The sequence below is a fragment of the Bombina bombina genome, chromosome 4 (genome assembly GCF_027579735.1).
Source record: "Bombina bombina isolate aBomBom1 chromosome 4, aBomBom1.pri, whole genome shotgun sequence".
Classification (NCBI taxonomy): domain Eukaryota; kingdom Metazoa; phylum Chordata; class Amphibia; order Anura; family Bombinatoridae; genus Bombina; species Bombina bombina.
Genome location: NC_069502.1, coordinates 192,973,675 through 192,991,840, shown reverse-complemented (window position 1 = coordinate 192,991,840; position 18,166 = coordinate 192,973,675). Strand labels below are relative to the sequence as shown.

General features: G+C 33.9%; 1 protein-coding gene across 1 annotated transcript in view; it reads left to right on the top strand.

Moving 5' to 3' along the window:
* Window positions 1-18,166, top strand: part of SNTG2 (syntrophin gamma 2) — an 804,523-nt gene that overhangs the window by 238,828 nt on the left and 547,529 nt on the right. The window contains 2 exon segments of the mRNA XM_053711340.1: window positions 581-668; window positions 13,124-13,215. Coding sequence (XP_053567315.1) covers window positions 581-668; window positions 13,124-13,215 — 180 coding nt within the window.

The window sequence follows — 18,166 nt, the reverse complement described above, 5'->3', positions numbered from 1 at the left end:
ATGAGCTAAATCTTTTTAAGCCAGAAAGCATTTGTATTTATTAAAATATTAAATGGACATACACAATAAGATAAACGTTAAAAAAAAAAATAGAAAAAAGGAACAATTTGGGCAGCAGACATTTTTCTTGAATGAGCCAAAAGTGGTTCCTGAGGCATTCCTGTACATTGTTTTAAAAATACATTTCATATTCAATGCTACTTTCTATTTTTATTCTCATAAATATAGGAAATAATACAAATAATATTAAAAAAAGTTATCAACAACACTATTACATATTAAAAAACTGTCAATTCTTTTTTCAAGATTTTAAGTTGATGGTCAGAAAAGATTGATATTTTGATACTTTGTAGTTGAAAGAAACGGTTTGCAAGCTTCTAACAATTCAAGCCATTTGTGTTTTAGAATAAAATATTGTAAGATTGTAATTTCCTTGAGAATGTGAGTCAAAAGCATTTCAAAATATGTCTTTCTTTTTATTTTAACAAACCTAATTACTGCAGAGAAACACTTTTTGTTGTCATATTCTTCATGACACGGGAACATGTTGTTTAACAAGGCATACTTTGTATAATTTCAGGTTCACTTATTGCGGAATGCTGGAGATGAAGTCACTATTACGGTTTATTATTTCAAGGAAGCCCCGTCATTTCTTCGGCTCCCTCTAGGTAAGATCAAACAACAAAAATTGTTTTTATTTTGTTTGTTTTTTATAAAATAAATCAAAGACTTGACAAAATATGTTTTTTATAAATTAAAGCAATTCTGAAAACAAAATCAACTTGTATCTTATGTGTAGTTTGTGTCTCTACAAGAGAATATTTCTTTGATATCCAAACATAGCTTCTAATTGATTTTATAATATTTATTTTATTTCTTGGTAATAAGGTATAGCTACAATGAACAATGATATATTCTTTATTATATCTAGTTTGCCTAAAATAGTTGCCTTTTTCTTAAATTATTTGTATATATGGTTTTTAAGTTCTAATGCAACTAACGTAGGACTATCAAAAAGGTGATGAGGGCTCAATGAAAGGATGGGAATATAAATTCCAAAGCTCCAGTCTCCCCAGTATCACAAACTCAAATTTATATTAATTTTTTTTTCCCCAACAACAAAATATTTAATAACAGTGACCCAATGATAAATTTGAAGCCACTAGTAATGGAAACCATTAAATTACAGCAGATAGTTAGCAAATTATATTTGTTTCATCTTGCATTTAGTGGTTGTCATGCATTCCTAAAACAGTAGTTTTGTTTATCTTATTTAGTGAAAATTCTTCCTTATAGGGACACTTTTATTGTTGTGTAATAAAGTTACATTGTTGGTTTTGTTGTAGGATGACATACTGCAAATTTACCTAGACTGCTACTACTATACTACTTGGAACTCTACTGTGTCTTCTCCATCAGATAAGCTCTAAGATCTGCCTCCACCCCTGTCTAAATATGATATCAAACTTAGGGATTTAAACAAAGACATTATCAGTATAGTGACCATGTGTGTTTGTTGGGTTATTCATTTGGCTAATTTATATTAGTGTAAAGCTGTTTATTATTAGTTTCGTAACTTTGCTTGAGTAGACAGGCTTTGTGTTTGTTTAATGATGTTGCTTCCCTATGTTATCCAGTATGGCAGGGTCATTTCAGAGTGCTTAGCCTATGCAGAAAAATGTTTCCATTTAAAAACTTTTTGGGGTACTCAATAAGTCAAAATACGTCAAAAAGTGTTGTCTGAGGTTTATCAAATTTAGCGTTGAAATTTGAAATATGAGCTTGTAAATATGTTGTATCAAAAATTTAGATTGTGATTAAAAAACAAGTCTATATTAGTTGTCATTTTTTAGTAAATATTTAAATGCATATATAGTCAATCAATTTTAAAACCACTGAACCCAAAATTTAAAAGTTGAATAAAGGCGATAAAGCCCATTTATAAAACCATCAACAGGTTGAATTCCTGACATGGGCAGAGATGCCAAAGCTCTCATCTTCTGAGTATACTGATCTAGACCATATTGATAAAACAATATTAAAATTAGAGGTGTGGACAAAAAATTCAGTTTGGCCAAATCTTTCACTATTAATATTAAAAAAATAGTTTTTTGAATATTCGGTCCCTGTACTATTCAATATAGTCTAGTTTTTAACACAATGAATACAGACCATTTGTGGAACGTTTACATTTGTTTTGATGAACTGAATGTATATATTCCTTTGCTATAGGTGAAAAACTTTAATGATAGCATAAAATACCTTTAGCGTGCTGGAAAACCTTGCTAATCCTGATCTTTCTTCATAGAGCCCTGGGCACACTAATAGGAGGTTTAGCAAGATGGCTACCAGGGTCTGCTGTAAAGGACCTTCTGTTTTAGTAATGGCCCTGGGAGCCACCTATTAGCGCGTCTGTGGCTCTGTGAAGAAGAGGACAAAATAAGCGCGGCTCTTCGGCTAAAGGTAAGTAGTTAAACTAAAAGAAACTAATAAATACTGATGAATTCGTCATTATTCATTTTTTTCTTTAACTTTTTGTGCTGCATTCGTTTGGATATTTGTTTTGTGGAAATTAGATGAATATCCTTGTTTTGTTAATGAATGTGCATTCAATGTTGCTTCCTAATGTCATCAAATAGAGCTGTAAAATTTCAAAGTGTTCTGCCCATGCACAAAACAAAATGTTACATTTGAAAACAAAATGTTACATTTGAAAACATTTAGGGTACTCAATAAGTCAAAAATAAGTTTAAAATTGTTGTCTGTGATTTATCAAATCCTTTTAACAGTGAAATTTGGAAAAGGCCTTGTAACTGTATCATTAAGTAATACGAATTTTGATTGTGATCTGATGAACAAGACCTGTTAAAGGGACACTAAACATAATTTCTGTTGTCTTGTTATAGAATAACATATTAGCCAAGTCTAAACATTTTTATAACAAATTACAATCTTGTTTGCTACAACAGTTTTTTAAATTAAACTCCACCACTACTTGCTTTATTTGGAGGAGTCAATCCAGGCTTGTGTGCACAGAAGACAAGGCTAGCCACAGTCATTATGTTAGAATAAAGGGCTTTGTTTTGCAATTATTTTAGGCCAATTATGGAAATATATGTTGCAGGGTTAGCCTTAAGATGTATATAGTATGAATTTTTTATAGCTAAATTACATGAAAAGGAATCAAAATAAATAATTAATGTATATTGAAAAATTGGTTTTACTACGCTTAATTAAACAGTTTATATAACAATCTCAAGGTGTTTACTGTCCCTTTAAGAGTAGAACCATTTTAAATTAAAACATAATGAAAAAGTGTTGCCAATAAACTATGAAAGTGGTGGCATGTGATCATGATAACATATGAAACAGTGCTAGGGGATGGTGCTAGGGGAGGGGTATACGACGCAAAGCGTCGGGATTGGTTGGTTACCAACCTCCCAGGAAAAGGGTTTTAAAGCTTTTCACCCAGTAACTTGGCTTGTCATTTTCTTAAATAACTTGAGCATTGATAAAAGCCGGTTTCAAGACCGAAATATTGTTTGTTATTTTTATTGTGTGTAATGCCCCTGGCACCTGAAGCCAACGTCTGCAGTTATCGGCCAGGAAACAGGGGTGCAATTCTACAGTTTTTCTTAAAGTGGTGGTGGCTATCTGCCAGGATTATCTGCTTTTTTTAAACAATTGTATATATTCTCAAAAGAGGAAGAATAACCCTTATCTTTCTCTCCAGTTCTTTAGGAGTTTGTTGGGAAGCATAGGAAACAGCTCATAGGCAGCCTTTAGCATGCTGATAAGATAGATTGGGTTCATCTTCTAAAAGTGTATTGCATACATGTTCTGAATGCAGGCAGGTAGCTTCACATAGTGGATTTTTTTTCTTTTAGCTAGAACTCTTTGCGCAGATTTAATTTTGGATTTCAAATTTAAGACAATTACAATCCATGAGACAACCTAGTTTTTGCATTTTTATGGTATCTTTTTACTATATATTTAAATAGATAAATTAGCTAAACAACTAAATAAAATATGAAGAGTATAAAATACAAAATGTTAAATATCACTAGCTGATTTTTAGTCCGTTGTGAGGGAATAGTTATATAGAACTAGCAGAAGTTTTTCCATTATTCAAGAAACCAACTTGGAGCCAGTTCAATTACTCTGACCTCTGTAGCCTTACTGACATAAGATACAGGATATGTTCATATCTTACTTAAAGGGATAGGATACCCAATATAAACGTTCATGATTCAGGCAGAACATGTCATTTTTAAGACACATTTTAATTCAGTTCTATTATCAAATGTTTTTTGTTCTCTTGATATCCTTTGCTAAATACTGTTTGTACATATCATCAGCAGCAATGCACTACTGGGAGCTAGCTGCTTACCACACATTTATTTCTTGTCATTGGCTAGCTCCCAGTAGTGCATTGCTACTGCTGAGGTTATATACATATGGTTTTCAGCAAAAGGATACCAAGAGAACAAAGAAAATTTGATAACAGAACTGAATTAAAATGTGTCTTAAAATTACAAGCACTATTTCTATGCATTTAAGACACTTGCATTAGTTATATGCAATATAACAGAGCATTTTATTTTACATTTTTTATCCCTTAGCAATCTCAACAATCTCAAACCAGTCTCCACTCAAACTGCTCTTTTCCTAAAATCTTTTTAAAAAATTGCCCGAGTATAAGTGCCTTAGTGCAACTCTCCAGGCCCCATACTGGTAATCATGCTTCTTGAAGGGGATCCTAACATAACAGTTCTATAATGCTTTTCCATGACTTAAAGGGACATGAAACCCACATTTTTTCTTTCATGATTTAGAAAGAACATGTAATTTTAAACAACTTTCTAATTTACTTCTATTATCTAATTTGCTTCATTCTCTTGATATCACTTGCTGAAAAGCATATCTAGATATGCTCAGTAGCTGCTTATTGGTTGCTGCACATAGAGGCCTTGTGTGATTGGCTCAGATATGTGCATTGCTATTTCTTAAACAAAGGATATCTAAAGAATTGAGCAAATTAGATAATAGAAGTCAATTGTAAAGTTGTTTAAAATTACACGTCCTATCTGAATCATGAAAGTTTAATTTTGACTAGACTGTCCCTTTAACAGTGTAAACTTGCCAGAGACTTTGCATTGACAACCCTAACAGCTTCTCATTCAGTATGAAAATACAGTTAGTACCAGAATTTTCAAGATTTGGGGATTTCTCTATTTCAAGATCCACTCCATTTTGTTTTGCAAGGTGAATTTTGATTTTTGTCTTCATTATGTTCTCATTTTACTAAACAGAATTCAATCTACAATGCAGGGAATGTGTCTTCCAAGCCTTTGCAGGGCCTTGCTCACTTATGCGACTCTGCTTTCCAAAATGTAAGGGTCAACATTAATTTGGAGTAATTGATAAGCCTGCTCTTGTACAATTAGTCGGCGATAGCAGGGGGCAGTGTTTCACCAAGAAGTCAGCAAGCAATAGTACATGTGAGGAGCAGGTGTACATATCAACTTCCTGTTCATTGCAAGGGAGTTGGACTGGTTCCCAAGTCAAATACCTTGTCCGTCCCCATTTTTGTACATGGGGTCTATAATCATGTCTTTGTTTAATAAAAAAGTTATAAAATATTGCTCAAATCACTAAGAAGTGTACGCAAATAAAATGTTAATGAAAAATGCACTTTCAGAGCCTAATGTACCGATATTGTTTGGGGAATAGTAGATAGCAAGGGCCTCTGTCAGGACTTAGTTTGACTCAGCTATAGATTTATAGTAGGGATAAAGTGAGGGAGATATGGAACTAGGGAAATACAGGTAGCCCCCAGTTTACGCCGGGGTTAGGTTCCAGAAGGAATGGTTGTAAATCGAAACCGTTGTAAAATGAAACCCACTTTATAATGTAAGTCAATGGCAAGTGAGGGAGATAGGTTCCAGGCACCTCTCAAAATTGTCATAAGTAACACCTAATACATTATTTTTAAAGCTTTGAAATTAAGACTTTAAATGCTAGAAAGCATTAAAAACCTAATAAAATAATCACACAACACAGAATATATAATTAAACTAAGTTAAATGAACAAAAACATTTGCTAAACAGCATTATAAACCTAATAAAATATTCACACAACACAGACTTCACTTGCATTTTTCTACAAACAGTTCTTTCTATGCATTCCAATTTGGACTGAGTTATAGACAGGAAGATCTTGTTCCATTGAAATCTGCTTGATAGCTCAGGTCTGGTTAAACTGATTAATTTCAGCTTGCTTGGCTTTTCTGCAACACAAGAGGACAGCTCCACCTACTGGCTATTTTAATAAATGCACTGCTTCTCAATGCTTTTCAATAGCAGTCACATGACTGGAAAAAAAGGTTGTTATTCTGAAACGGTGTAAATTGAACCGTTGTAAAACGAGGGCCACCTGTATACTGGGTTTAGTTATATGTAGAGACATTATAACTAACAACATTATCATATTGTATGTACCATTACCATATAATTATCACTCTCTTATATTGTCTATGATGTTTCTAATTCTGCAGTTCTTCTTACCGATATTGTGAATGTAATTTTTCTAATTTTTTTATGTACAATTGTATTGTCTTTTTAATTATTCAATTAGTGGATGTTTTCTCCCTTTAAATAGAGAGTCTGCGCCCAGCAAACATGTCCTATGATTTAGTGCTCAAGAGAGCACGAAACTAGTCAGGGTGTTTGCCTGCCTTGTACCCTGGTTTTAATGTTGCTTCAATAAAGAGTTTTTCTTTTAACTTCAGCCCCTCTGATGCCTCTTGTTGTGCGACTGTATCCTGTTTAATTTTCAACAGGTATATGTATAGCAATTCAGACTACCTATATAGTGACTTGGTAATCACCTGTTATATATGTAGAAATTACCACAGTACATTCCAGATGCACAAGGAAACTCTATTATTAAAACAAGACGGTATCAGTGAGAACTATAAGGAGTAGCTCCAGATATGAGTGGTATTATGGTGCACAACCTTATCAAATACATAGCTCAGTAACATCATATCTAACATTACAAAGGCTTATCAGGGAAGATTATATATCAATATTCAATCCCTTAGGGGTTTAAAAGAGGAGCAATTACCTCCAAATGTCTGACCTTTACATATCTAAAAGCATATTTGAGCTCATATATTATATACATATACAGACAAACATATACATATATTTACATATACACACCAAATGAGGTGTAAGACATGAGAAAAGAGGGCAACAAGGTAACAAGCCAACCCAGCGCAAATAATATACACATGTTAAGCATTATATGGGTTATGAAGAAAGAGGAATCTATGAGGTGCCAAGCCATCTAAATATACGTACCATATCCAGATGACACATTACATAAAATATGAATTATGGGGGAGGGGAGGGGAAGGGCTAAGTATGAGACAGTGAGGACCCTGGCCATCCTAATACATTTACTATACATAAGTTAAAGACTATATGAGACATGGGAAAAGGGAGCTATGTGTGAGGTAGTTAGGTGACAAGCCTTCTGAACTTGGATCAGACTAGCGTCTTCATGTATCTGGTCACCTTGAGCAAAAATTCCCTGAAATGTTAAGGAGGGGTCAGAATGAGTCTACGTGTGGAGTATATGTTATAAGTATACAATTAGTATGTATGAGCTGGTTCAACACCCAGACACACCTATCTAACCAAAATGACTGTAAATTAAATATATAATATTTGAGTCCTTATTGTGATGAGGACACGCTGCTATGTGAAAGCATAAGTCTCAACCAACTCCAATCCTTGGTTTGTTTAAGATGCGATAGACAACATAGGGAGTGTTTTGCATCAGTGCATCATTGTCCAAGTTGAGATCCAAAATATAATTACTATGTACGTTACAGTAGAAAGTTCCAAACGCACTCTTTCCGGTATCTCACATGGGATGATATTACCGGGTCGTGTGAACAAGGAGAGAGATCTGTTGCTTGCCAAGCCCAGGGTGTTCTGAACCTCCATCTCCTCAATATGATGTTGGTCTATGTGCTACCTCAGATTCCTCAGCTCTCCTCTCATGTCATACAGGTAAGAGGGTTGCTTGATAGCACAAGAGATACTAGGTTCTAGCAGTCTCCACATAGTATCCGTGCTTGCCCAGACATGTTGGCTCAAGCTCTGAGCGTTGTACATGGGTCTAAGTCACCTCAAGAGTCTCCTGTGACCTAATAACTAGCTCCAATATAATTCTTAATTGCTGCTGGATTCGAGAAAAGTGTTTCTCGAGCGACTGCTCCACTGACTGCTCCCAAATGTCATTTGCATCCATGGTAAGTGGTTTAGCAAGGGGATCAGACCTTCTCCATGTTGCCGTTCTGCAGCGTGTTGGATTTAAGTTTTATTCCCTCTTACTATATGGCATGAGGTTCCGACTCACTGTTCTATATTAAGCTCCCTTGAAAGCAGAACGTCACTTGTATGGAGATAGCCGGGTGCCTCGAAGCGGGCCATCAAATCGGGCCTTATGAAGCAGTTGTTTTCCTGCGTGTCCTGTTCTGTGCCGCGAGCCGTTATCAGCTGTTCAATTAGGTCAGTGTTGGTGTCTTTATCTCACATAAGTTTAGGCTGCAGATTAGGGCCGTTTGTGAAGATTAATCATTGTTATGTTATGGATGATGCTCGGAGATTCAAGCATCCATTTTAGAGCTCGGCATAACTCCGCCCCCTATTTTTATGTTTTAATCAATGTCGAATAATCAATTGTCTACTGCATTTGTCAGATGACTTAATTGGTTCAAAAGAGTTCCACTTTCAGTGGTTTGGAAAGTCTTATGAAAGCAAATAAAACATCTGAGTTTTGAAATTTGCACATGTCAAAATCTAATGGAGACCAGTGTTGGCTGATGTTTGTGCGTCAGAAACTGTTCTGAGCCATAAAACATGTACAATATGGCATTCTAAAAATAAATCTGTTGCTTTGAGCTATGCATTTTTTTTTTTGCTTCATGTCCCATCTAACATTATACAAATACAGCATAAACACTAAGGATGGGTGAATGTTTCGCAACAGTCAAAAAATGAAACAAATTTTAACACATTTATTTGTACAACATTCTAACATTTGTTTAATGTAATAATAGCATTTCGAATGCATTCTTAACCCCTTAACGACCAGCGCCTTACTACAGCGATCTTGCTCAAAATAGCGAGATTGCGCTATTTCTGCATGCTCCACGAGTGTGGCACTGCAGAAATAGATTTGCAGAGTTACCGATGAAGAGAGGTGGGCGGCCCATCACTGGAGGAGGCGGGAGGAGGGTGGGAGTGGGTAAGACCACTTGGCCACGCTACAGGGATTAAAAAACACACCCAAAAACTGCATCATTAAGGGGAAAGGAGGGAGGAGGGGCAATGAGGGGGGATCCCATGTGGGATCCGTTAACTGAAAGTGATCTGGGAGGGGGTAGAGTAAAGAGGGGGGGGCAGTTACACAACTAAAAAAATGGGCAAACTGGGTACTGGCAGACACCTGCCAGTACCTAAGATGGTGGCAAATAGGTAGAGGGGGAGGATTAGAGAGCTTTTTGGGGGGGATCAGGGAGGTAGGGTGTTTAGGGGGAAACTTACACTGCAGCAAATATATTTTTTTTAAAAAAAAGGCTTTTATTTCATACTGGCAGACTTTCTACCAGTACTTAAGGGGTGGGATGTGTCAGGTAGGAGGCTGATCTCTACACTAATGCTAAAATTAACCCTATAAGCTACCTAATTAACCCCTTCACTGCTCGGCATACAAGTGTGGTGCACAGCGGCATTTAGCGACTTTCTATTTACCAAAAAGCAATGCCAAAGCATATATGTCTGCTATTTCTGAACAAAGGGGATCCCAGAGAAGCATTTACAACCATTTGCGGCATAATTGCACAAGCTGTTTGTAAATAATTTCAGTGAGAAACCTAAAATTGTGAAAAGTTAAAGTTTTTTTTATTTAATCACATTTGGCGGTGAAATGGTGGCATGAAATATACCAAAATGGGCCTATAATAATACTTTGGGTTGTCTACTAAAACAACATATATATTTTTGATAGGTAAATATAAAAAAATGTTCTGTTTAAATGTAGTGATGGCAAAAATGCTAAAATGCTCTGGTCTTTTAGGGAAGTTTTTGTCTGAAATGCCTGCTACTTAAGGGGTTAAAATGTAATATTTGATTCAAATTTTGCAATAATTTTATTCAAATTATGCAATATTCGAATTCCAAAATTTGAATTTATATACTTGTAATAGTATTTCTAATGCTTTCTTTAAATGTAATATTCAAATTATGCAATATTCAAAATATAAACATTCAAATTGAAATATTTGAATCTATTATGAATCAATTTACTAAATTTGCTACCACATGGACTATTGAACTTCTGAATAGTATTTGTTAAATCAAATGTTAAATTCAAAATTTTGAATGTGGACATTCAATTTAATTGTAAACATTCATATTCGAAAGTGACATTCGAAAACTGTAAATAGCATTTGATTTTTAAGAATATTCGTTCTTATCAACATTCGAATATGTAAATCAAATTTCGATAATAACGTTCATTCTAACATTCGAATTCGAATATAAACACATTCGCCTATCCGTAATAAACACCCTCCTATCATGTGTAATGAGGGAACAATCATGCTTATTTAAAGCAGTATCACATACGTTTTACAATTGCTAGTCTTTACCAACCTAGACAGGGTTTAATTGCCTTTTATCATATACTGTTGTTGAAGCACTTCATAGTAAGAAAATATTTATATATATTTATTTGTTAATTTACCTTAAATATAAACTAGCTATATTTTATTTAATAATGTTTATGTTTGTGTTTTTTTCTCTAATTGTTATTAATTAAATTTCACCCTGTGACTGATCTCCATACCATAAATAATATCATAGTCAATTAGTAAGCTTAAACGGATACTGACCCCAAATTTCAAATAAAGATATCAAAAGAACAAAGACAAAATGATAATAGGAGTAAATTAGAAAGTTGCTTAAAATTGCATGCTCTATCTGGATCATCAAAGAAAAAAAATTTGGGTTTAGTGTTCCGTTAAGTGTGATCTAATATAAACAGTATTTCCATGTCCTTTCATAGAATCCGCTGCTGTAGCGGAAACATGAAGAACAATTCCTAGTTTTTTCAAACTCTAGCCTTATCTGTTCCTTGTACCGTGTAGCTAATTTGCTAAATAAAATAGAAAAGAATCAGCTGCATATAATATGGAATGAAACCACAAAGTTTCAACCTTTTTGATAAGAAATAAAATGCAAAACATGTATACAGTATTTTACAATTTTTTTATGCACACACTTGGGTCTCTGCTATGTGTTCTTTTTAACAAATGATATAATTTATTGAAGAAGTTTACTATAATTCCATTACTTTGTTGTTGCACAAAATATCCTTGAAAGCATTATAATAAAGTACGTTTTCATTTATAGCTAGTATCTGTATTACTTAAAGTCTAAACCACCCAATACCCTTATTAAAATTTGTAGTTCTTCCTTTAAAACATATTTTTCCCTACAAGCCATACCACTTGTTAAATGTTGGTTGTTATCAGGGGTACATATAATGGCTGAATGCCACTTCTTTTTAAGGGTATATGTGAATACCTGAGATATGCCTTTTAAACAATAGCCCGTTATTTGCAAGGCATAACCCCTTATCCATCTCCAGTTCTCTAAGATGTGCCCCATTTATGTTGTAGTTAACATGCTTATTGTTTTTCTTCAAAAATGCATAGTTTGGATTGAACTAGTTTTTTTCAAGTTATTAGTCCATGCTTCCATTTTGTACATGTCTCTTTTCTGAGCAAAGACATGTTACATAATTTAGTTATTTATCAGCAGAGATGACAGTATGGCTCCGTAAAGAGACATAATATCCATATGTTAAATCACCTGAAAGTGATTTTGCATAACTATAAAAAGTTGACAGAAAAGAAAGAAGGTTTTTTAACTCAAAATGTATTCAGTTAACAAATATAATTGCTTTATAAACAGATATTGTTAAACTACTGCCAGCTACATGTTGAAAAAAAGAAAAAAAAATACATCCCATCAGCTTCATCAATGCTGATGTTACACTTTGCTTTATTGTGATATGATATCCTTGAAATCTCATTAGACTTTATAGTAAACTTCCTTAAATTGAGGAGGGAATTTACATGAATGTGCTTGCTTATGCCAGATGGCAGCTTCTTTGTAAGCCCCGGGACTAACATCTTGATTGGCTATTTAACGTCCCTTTACAATGGCATGTGGCTACTGAGGAAATATTAAGGTAAAATATCTTCCTTTTCCACATATTGATGTTCACTTGTTCAGGTAATATTTTCTAGTCAGCTTTATTTACAGCTATGCTGCATTACTTACAAGTGCTTCAACATTTGGGTATCATGTCCATTAAATGTCTTGTCTATCAAAAAGATTGAAAATAATTGGATTCAATAATGATCTCTCTCATCAGTTTAGTCCAATTAGGGCATATTCCTTTACTCAATTCTATTTCCTAGTGTTTATCAAATTGTTAATATTTATAGCTATTCAGAGTTCAGTTTCTTCAGATAATATACACACATGGGGGCTATATCAAAAGCCTTTTAGAAATCTAAATATACTACATCATCTAATTATCCTTTATATAATTATCTACTTATGTTCTCTTAGAAACTAATTACTTTAGTTGTTCATGAGCCATTTCTCAGAAAGCTTATTTATTCCTGCTTATAATATCATTTTTATGCATGTATCTTCCCTTAGCTTCCATACTACCTATATCAGAAGTATTATAAAAGCTTTGGAGAGCTCTTGCTGCTCTCACCTCAACTTTTCTTTTTTAAGTACTATGGAAGTGAAACATCTGGATTTTGATCTTTGTCTATACTTTTTTGTGTGTGTTTTTTATTTTTATAGTATCTAGAATCAATAAAGTTTTTGATAATGAAATAGAATTTTTATTTTGATGAGTGTCTGTTGGTTCCCATCTCAGATTTGTATTCACTATAAATGTTTTCCGACTTTCATAATTTTAGAAACTGACTTTAGATTTTCATTTATATTTTTTCAGGTTCTCCAGATCCATCTAGTGACCATAGCAGTGGGGCATCTTCTCCACTTTTTGATAGCGGTTTACACTTGAATGGAAATACTCCAAATACGGTTTGTAAATTTGATTCTTTAATTATTTTTACATGTGCAGCTATCTAACAAAATTAACTTTTTCTGTAAATATAATGTTAAACTTTGGGATCAAAATCTATAGCCAAAGGAATCACAAAATCATTCTTACTTCATGTTATTAAAGGTATAAGTAATTATAATAATAATTAAAAAAATACTGTCCTAATATCGCTTACAATTTTGTTTATGTAATAATGTTTAAAGTCCTGAAACTACAATGATAGTGCAAAACCTGTCATAAGCATTGCTAAAAATATGAATCCTTATTAAGTATTCTTTCTGCTTGTAAAAGGCAAATTTTCTTTGGTGTTTTATTGTTAATCATTATATTTTCACACTGTAGAACTAGCCTTTATTTGTGATAGAATGTTGTCAAATTTTCAGTTTAGGTAAGAGCAAGCACAAACCTTTTTTTTATTGTTAAGTAATAAAAGATGCCACTATGAAAAATAAATAATGAAATTAAAATGTGTGTTTATGATTTAAATAAACAGTTTTACTAAATTATTGCCATGGAATATTAAATATTGAATTGCACATTTTTTCAACGGAGTCTATAAAAACCAGCAAACTAATGCACAAAAAAAAGTGGATCCCAGTTCTGTGAAAGTGGATGGACCAGAGAGGACAGCTTGTAAAAAAGGATGGACTAGAGGAAGTGAGATATTTCAGTGAGAGGTAGTGTGAGTAGGGGCTTGGCCAAAGAGAAAAAAGAAGGGTCACAGAAAGAGATTGATATAGTAAGAGAGATTGGAGGATTATAGGCTGACTGTCAGACAGGCTAGGTCAGTGTGAGTGGAAGGATCATGAGAGGCCCAAATTTTAAAGGGGAGCTGCAAAGCCAGTGAGAGAGACTGGGCAGGAAATAATCAGCAAGATTACAAGTTTTGCTGTATTGCTATACCGCTGAAAAATTGTCCATTGCGCGCGTAATATGCAGGTCTCCTGTATTATTAGTTGCGGCAGTACGGCTATACCGCTAGCGTTTTAGCGTTTACGCAACTCTCCATTCTGCACTCAAAAAATGGCTTTTGAGTGCAGGATTTTCATTGCGCCTGTATTACAGGTTGTGCAGTCTGGCTATAACGCTAGCATTATAGCTTATACCACTGTGATCTATTCCGCTATCTGAGACGGGTATCATTGCATTCCTATTGGCTGAAATATTCAAATCACCCAATAGGATGAAAGCTGCTTAAATCCTATTGGCTGATTTGAACTGATTTGCATTGATTTGGCTGATTTAGGTGTGATACCGCAATTTTTTGTGTTATTTACTCACCCGGTTTTGCGCACAACTTGTAATCTTGGTGAATGAGTGTTATCCATCCTGCTATTACATGATGGTAGTAGGATACATGTTATACTTAGAACACCTAAAAACTGTGTCAGTGGGTTGTGCTTAATGGGTATAAACACCTGGAAATAGTGTAAATATATTGCTTGACCTTTCTTAGTCTCCTTGCTATTCATAAACATATCAAGCAGGACCTGGAGCTACTGTATTAGAATGATAGAACAATGGATTAGCATTAATTTTTTTCTTCTCTTTTCAGTCATCCAGGGTACTTGTCAGATCACCTTTTCCTGTTCTTAAAACACATTGTTAAAGGTTAATTTATTTTTCTTTAAAGTCATTTAAACATTAAGTAATGTGAAAAGATGATTTTTATACATTGTGGGATCCATAGATTGCCCCATATAACTTTGGAGGCACGCTAAGATTAATATGAGCTACTTGGGAATTGAAAATACTTCAACTTAACAGATGTGCAGGTTGTATTTGAACATACTATGCACAACATATGGTCATCACTCATATATAACTTGTATCACTCTTCCGGTGAGCAAAGTCCCTAAAAGCAGGCTGTTGGATAAATGCAATACATGCAATTATTATTTAAATTAATTGTTCTTAATTGTTACCTTTGTTTTTGTTTAGTATGAACAAATCTTAAAAAGTATTTTGTATGTATGCAAAGTACATATCAGAACTTTCAGCAAAGCAAAAGATCTGCATACAAATACATACATTTATAAGAATATATTGCTGAGTTGGCAATACAGAAATAAACCCCTTGAAAACTTTTAAGGAAATAAATCAGTTTACTTCTCTACTTAGGTTTTTAGTAAACATATTCCTGTATGACTGTACATGTCCACGATTACTGTAACGCAAATTTAAATAAGCTATATAATAATAATTAGATTACAAATTAAATGAATATGTATATTTATACCAAGGAACACAAGAGTCCCAGTCGTAAGTATTTTTCGTTGTATTGCTCCATATAACAGGAATATTTGTATTTTGTTTTTCTATAATGCTCCATATAACATATATTATTTGCTTATATTGCTTCATATAACATTACACTTAAATGTATACATTTTATACTCTAACTTTAAAAATAATAGCTTCATTTTCATCCGTGGTGTTGATAGTACATGATAAATAACCAAATAACATATAAAAATTATAATAAAATATAAGGAGCCATATAAGTTAGACTTTAAAGTGATGGTAAATCCGAGCGTTTAAAAACTGCTAGGATTTACCATCACTAAAAATAAACTGTAGTTTCATTAATCAGTTACTAAAAAAAGGGTGCTAAACTCACCCTTTCTGTGCCTCGGCAGCTCACTAAAGTCAGAGCCTTTCGGCTGCCCACGGCACGGCGCTCTTTACCAATGAGGTGACGATTGTGCGTCTAAACCAATAGCAGTGCTTGGATGTCAGATGACAGGCATGGTATTAGTTTAGAGGTGGAAACGTCACCTCATTGAAGAAGAGAGCTGTGCCATGGTGGTAAATCCTAGCGGTTCCTAAATACGAATGAGTATTATATAATCAATCTATATCCATGTATCACCCCAACAGCAGCTTTTAAGCACATGGAGCGGTGTAAGATATAGCCACATAATTTTGGTTGTATATTATACAAAGTCAGTATTCTATACAATTCAATGTTTCTGCTTCATTTAGCTGGAAGTTCTACATTGGAAGTTTCCTATACAGGTATATTTTAATTGAAAGTTGCATCAGGACTGTTACTAGAGTGTGTTTCCTTATTAAAAGTTTTAGTTAAGTCTGAGATATGTAATCTATGTATCTATGAAGAAAAACCCTATTCCAGTCTATCTGTTTGTTTCCTTACTGACCTGTTGATAAGGTTGCTAAATGGGTTGAATTTTTTACAAATAGTTATTAAAAACTTTAGGAAAGATTTCAAGCAGGAGTATTAGACCATTATAGAGCCCTATTACATTATTATGATAATTCTGTATATGTTAGTAATTATGATGTATTGTAGTGTTTGGAAACTTCCATATTTACTTATGTGTCAGATATGTATGCAGGCATTGTTGTTCAAGTCTCCTCCTAGGCAGTAGCTCTCCTAGGTTTATAAATTTCTGTTTGAGGTCTTCATTTTAGACACAGTCAGAGGTAGCTTAACAAAATTCCTGCAATGTGGTTATATACAGCCACCTTTGACAAGAAATACCCACACAAAGACCATACAGGGGAGTGTACTTGTATGTTTTCCTTGTAACACTGTCATAAGAAGATATTGACAGTCTCAAAGAAGGAGACAGAGGCTTAGTTTAGAAGTTAACAATGACTCAAAATCATAAGTATAGCTTTGGATATGGCCTACCAAGCAGCCTTGGTGTTGTAAGTGTATACTACAGAAAAGGGATTACCTTATATTAGATGCAAAATAGGAGCTGCTAAAAGGTTGATGCAGAGAACAGGAGTTGTAGTCAGGGAAGCCAATAGTCATACATGGAAAGGCAGTCCCATTGTGTCAGTTCAAGACTTACAGGCTCTAAAAAGCAGAAACGGATTAGGTCAAAAGTTGAACTATGAACCTCGGACAGGCAACTTGCATTTAAAAGGATAGTATAGTTTATAAGAATTATTCAATTCCCTAGTAGCCAAACAGCAAGTAACCAGAAGTGCACCCACCGATGGCTAGGTAAAACTATTCATTCTAATACCTGAACGTCAGTTTTGGCATCCGTTACAAAAAAAAAAAAAGAAATAGTAGATAAAATAAATAAACTTGGTGTCAGAAAAATAAACAAAACATAGGGGTAAATCACAATTATTTAGAAAAAAAAAACTTATCAAGGGATTTCCCCATAGACTTGATTTTCTGTAGAAAACCATCAGATATGTTTTTCTAAAGGATTGTGAACAACCTAAAATGTCAAACAACAAACAGAGGTATAACAATCCCTGCACTGAAGAGGTTAAAGGCACTTCTAAATGACTAATAAATCTATCAAGAACAGAATATCTAAAAACTAGAAGAATAAATTTGTTAATAACTATCCTAAGATTGTTTACTTAGAATGCATTTTTAGTTAAAGTGACAGTCTACTCCAGAATTTTTATTATTTAAAAATATAGATAATTCCTTTATTATCAATTCCCCAGTTGATTACCAACACTGTTTTATTAATATACTTTTTACCTCTGTGATTACCTTGGATCCAAGCCTCTGCAGACTGCTCCCTTATTTCAGTTCTTCTGGCAGACTTGCATTTTAGCCAATCAGTGCTGGCTCATAAATAACTACACAGAGTGTGCACAATGTTTTCTATATGGCACACAAGCGTTGTCTAGCTGTGAAAAACTGTCAAAATGCCCTGAGATAACAGGTGGCCTTCAAGTGCTTAGACATTAGCATATGAGTCTACCTGGGTTTAGCATTCAACAAAGAATTACAAGAGAACAAAGCAAATTTGATTTTTGACTAGACTGTCCCTTTATAGGGAAAGTAAACCAAACTTTTCTTTCATGATTCAGATTAAGCATACAGCTATAAACAATTTTCTGATTTACCTTTATTACCAAATTTGCTTCATTCTTTTTTGAAGGACGTATGTGCAGCTAGCTCCCAGTAAGGAATTGCTGCTCCTG